At 35.1% G+C, this 4486-nt stretch overlaps 1 protein-coding gene across 1 annotated transcript; it reads right to left on the bottom strand.

The window, feature by feature from the left end:
* Positions 1-1534: 1534 nt before the first annotated feature.
* LOC111878540 (gibberellin 20 oxidase 2) lies at positions 1535-3296 on the bottom strand. Its single transcript, XM_023875056.3, has 3 exons — positions 2679-3296; positions 2228-2549; positions 1535-2126 (listed from the first exon to the last, which is right to left on the bottom strand). The coding sequence occupies exons 1-3, from the start codon at positions 3227-3229 to the stop codon at positions 1860-1862; spliced, it is 1140 nt and encodes a 379-aa protein (XP_023730824.1). The 5' UTR covers positions 3230-3296; the 3' UTR covers positions 1535-1859.
* Positions 3297-4486: the final 1190 nt, after the last annotated feature.

The raw sequence follows: 4486 nt of genomic DNA, 5'->3' as shown, positions 1-4486 counted from the left end.
ATATATGAAATACACATATATAACATATTACATACACACACAAACACACACACACACACACACACACATATATATATATATATATATATATATATATATATAATACACACACATATATACAAAATACACACACAAATGCATACATATACAACAAATTACAAAAAATGCACCTGTGGTCCCGAAAAATTTGTCCTCTTTCGACTGGTGGTGGTAGTCTTCAGTGCTTCAACAGTCGTGGTGGTGGTGGTGTAACTTAAGACAACAAACACCAACAAAAAAAACAAGTAGGTCTGGAATTCTGGTCAAAAGAGAAAGAGAGAGAGAGAAAAGAGAGAAGAGGGAACATACAGTCGCCGGAAAAACGAAAGGCGCCGTCAGTATTTGCTCCGTCACCGGCAAATTGTGGTCAAGAGTGGCGTATGTATGGTCGAAGCTTCAATCGTGGGTGGCTGGAGCTTCAATTGTGGGTTTGGAAGTCGAAATCGTCAGAGGATGCATTCAATTGAGGTTTTGTTGTGATTTAGAATGAAAGCAGGAATGCGTCTAATGTAGATGGAGAGAAGTAGCGGCGACAAGAAAATAGTGGTGACGTAAGGATTTACCAGAGACATTTTGGGGTAATTGGAGGGAATATATTTGTGGTCTATATTTTCGAGCATTATCAGTGACACAACCGCCGCTATTTTTGTCGTCGGTAATGGTATCTAAGACGGAATGCATCAACAGCCGTTCGATTGGGTGATATGATCAACCAATGGAATTACTTCTTGGGGGACGACGCGGATCGTTGTGTGCCACCTTTACCGGCGACGTCATTAGCGTCGACAAATAAAATTATCGCCGCTAATGGCGTCGCCGGTAATGCCCGTTTTTCTTGTAGTGGTATCCTCGAAGCTTGCTAATGATATCGAGGTGTAGGTATTCATTTAATTTAAAAATAGTTGGAAAACATACAACCTTAAATGGGTTGTTAATTTTGTAATTCGTTGTTAGCTTGGTAAAGTTCGATTGTTATTTTGGCCTTCCTTCTAGCATCTTGCTGCGCATTTATATATCTAATTTTTATATAAATTTGTTGCCGTTGCCGCTATAAAAAACCCCAAAAGAAAGCTAACCTAAAGTTAAAAGGTCTAATAAAACTTAATTAACATTGTAAATTTCATTTTAATGTTTAAGTTGTACATTAATACTCATCATATGACCCACGACATTCATTCTTGTCGTCGCCTCCTACCCCATCCTCATATTGGGAGACGTCACCTTGCTAGTGGCCACCGTTATAGAAGAGAAATTGAAAAAAAAAATCTTTTAGAATTCTTTTATTCAACGTTGAAGTTCTTATACCACCAAACAAATACATAGATCAAAGATATATTTGTCAATATTAAGCCAATTTAATATAATTAAACATAATTACATAATTTTAGTGCCCTCGATCCTTAGCTATAATTAGTTATATATTTAGGGTGTTTACTTGAAACTCAATTATAGTGTTTTTGAGATATAGTACTGGTGGAGTGGTGGTGGTTGCAACTTCTTGGACATAGTGGATTCATATAGTTTTATTAAAAAGTTTTAAATTTAATACATCCCATGTGAACAAAACCAAGCCAAAATTTTGCACGCGCAGTCAATACAGGAATCAAGACTATACAAACCAAATCAAAGCTCGAGCTTACACAAAACCTGTATATGAATCTATAGGGACATGAATGTACGAACAAGTCTTAGGTACGGCTAATTAACATGTTTTTTGCTTAATCTGGCATAGATGATTGATTGAAATACGAACGATTTGAAGGATTATTAACTTGTACAAAACTGAAACTGGATTCTCTTTAAGTTCTTAAATGCATCCATCATTTTCTTCCATTCTTAAGCCAGTTTGAGAAGGCGTCAAGGGTATTCTTGTCTGCTCTATAATGTTTCTGAGTGAACTCGAGGAAAGTCGACCATGTAAAATCTGGATATCTTCTCTGCTTATCAACATCTTCAACCAATGGTTTTGGTGGGCACACGACTTTGTCCATTCTAGGAGACAGAAAGAACGCAAGAGACTTTCTTGGTGTGTGATTGTTCACAACTGCTCTATGTAAGCAACTCTTGTACAATCCGTTTGATAATGCCTGCGGAAAGGAAACCCTAATTACAAAATCTACATAAAAGTGTTCATCCTTTAATTCTTTATTATTGAAGATGTATCTAGATAGGTATTTTGAACACTTACCATGAATGTATCTCCGATATTGACAACAAAGGCTTCGGAACATGGAGCAATGGAGTGCCATTTTTCGTCTACAAAAACTTCAAGCCCACCAACATTATCTTGGTGAAGAATGGTTAGAGATGTTGGATCACAATGGGGACCGGTTCCAAGTGTTTGATCTGGTTTTTGGCATGGCGGGTAGTAGTTTAATCTCATTATCGAATCATTTTCTTCATAGAAATCCCTAAAATAGGATTGACCGATCCCAAGGCTCATTCCTAGTAGCTCCATGATACTAAGAGAAAGTTTGCTCATAGCTTCACAGTATTCTTGACAAACTCTCCTATATAACAATGTCAATATCAGTTTTTAGAGTGTAAGTGATTATTGGTTTTCTTGCATCAGTAAAAAAAAAGCAGTAGTTTGCTTATGGAAAAGAAATAAATTACGAAATTTATGCTAGTGTTGGTACCCGAGATAACTAAAATCTTCCCCCATTACTTTCAAGAAGTAATCTTGAACCAAATTTGAGGATAGTGGATCCGCAGAATATCGAACAGAAAGTGTTTCTTTCCATGGAAGCTTGGAGGAGAATCTATTAGTGAAGCTACTAGCGTATCCACAGTACTCACCAACTTTTCGTTGAGCCTTTTGCTTCTCTAAAAGTGGCATTCCAAAGAAAAGATCCATGATCTTGTGAGCTTCATTTATCAACCTCTGATCAATACCATGGTTAACAACTTGAAAGAACCCATGTTCTCGACAAGCAGCATCAACTAGCTGAGCCGCATTGCACACTGCAAGGGAGTCACCGGTGAGGAAATCATTTAGGTCAATCGGAGGAACACGAAGTTGTGGTAGTGGTAGATCAAGGTGGGGCTTTTCGTCCTCAGGCCACATGAATTGTTGGGGTATGCTAGTTTCATTTTGAAGAAACGATGCGTCAAAGATAAATGGATTATTTCTAAAGTTTGTTTCTTTTTTGGGTAAACGTGATGGTGAAGGAAGAAGGAAAGGAGGCATAGATGTTCGTTTTAATGAGAAATAGATTCCCAAACAAGATTTTGCACAAATAGTTGGTATGACCTTATGAGGGTTCATTATCGATCTATATATATACACATGTTTGTGTGTATGAATATATGAGAGAGAGAGAGAGAGAGAGAGAGAGAGAGAGAGAGAGAGAGAGAGAGAGAGAGAGAGAGAGAGAGAGAGAGAGAGAGAGAGAGAGAGAGAGAGAGAGAGAGAGAGAGAGAGAGAGAGAGATGTCAAGAAAAAGAATGAAAAGCGAATTCAAAAAATGCTTTAGAGAATGAAAGAGAAAAAGCCAAGACCGTTCATTGGGGAAATCATTCAACAAAAGTAGGAATATTTATAGACTACTCTGTTGCAATATTTTACTCTCCATCTCACATTATACACACATCGTACGTGTATATTTACTAATCTATGGTACTTCTAAATTTTATTACCAAAACATTGTTGCTTAAGTCTTATTTTATTAACATTTTACTCAAGATAATTATATTTTATCAAAAATTGCATGCGTCATATATATTATTTCCAAACCTCTCGATCGGTCCACTTTTCTGGATTGTGTAGATTCCTCACCAATTTGATTTATTTTCGTTAAAGTTTTTTGTTTTAAGCGATTAATAAACAAATCAGATTGCAAAAAATGATAACTAATTTTCCTAAATTTGTACTTTAAAGATTTTATTGTTTTATAAAAAAAACATTATATATATATATATATATATATATATATATATATATATATATATATATATATATATATATATATATGTGTGTATGTGTGTGTTTGTGTGTGTGTGTTCGTGCACACATAGATGTTACCTGATCAAACATCCTCAATATAAACTGCGTTGTAAAAAAAATAATAAATAAAATAAAATAAAAAACCTTATAATGTTGAAATTCAAAATCAATTTATGTATAAACAAATATTCAAAAGTTAGTGCAGATTCTTATCAAGACAAAACACAACACACAATTAGCCTTAATTGGTCTTTGTCTTATCCAAGACACCATAACTTACCAATTTCAAATGTGCGAGAATAAGAAAAACATTTTTCTACTCCAAATTTGATGAGTGTTACAAAACTTCTTAAGATGATGTCACTCAAGTCACAATCTTGTAGTATGACTCTAAGAATCGATTTTAGAACGAAGTATGATTCATCTTTTGATTTAACTATTTCAACAATTGTCGATTCCTCTTCTTAGTCATACTAATGCACTAAGGTGTCCTTAGAGTAT

Source organism: Lactuca sativa, chromosome 4, assembly GCF_002870075.4.
Source record: "Lactuca sativa cultivar Salinas chromosome 4, Lsat_Salinas_v11, whole genome shotgun sequence".
Taxonomy (NCBI): domain Eukaryota; kingdom Viridiplantae; phylum Streptophyta; class Magnoliopsida; order Asterales; family Asteraceae; genus Lactuca; species Lactuca sativa.
This window is presented reverse-complemented; position numbering and strand designations above follow the sequence as displayed.

Bases quoted from the DNA above. Each gene is read 5' to 3' on its own strand.
- LOC111878540 (XM_023875056.3), bottom strand. From the start codon at position 3,229: ATGCCTCCTTTCCTTCTTCCTTCACCATCACGTTTACCCAAAAAAGAA. The intron at 2,550-2,678 runs GTACCAACACTA...ATTGTTATATAG, and splicing joins GAAGATTTTAGTTATCTCGG to GAGAGTTTGTCAAGAATACT. The intron at 2,127-2,227 runs GTAAGTGTTCAA...TCCTTTCCGCAG, and splicing joins ATATCGGAGATACATTCATG to GCATTATCAAACGGATTGTA.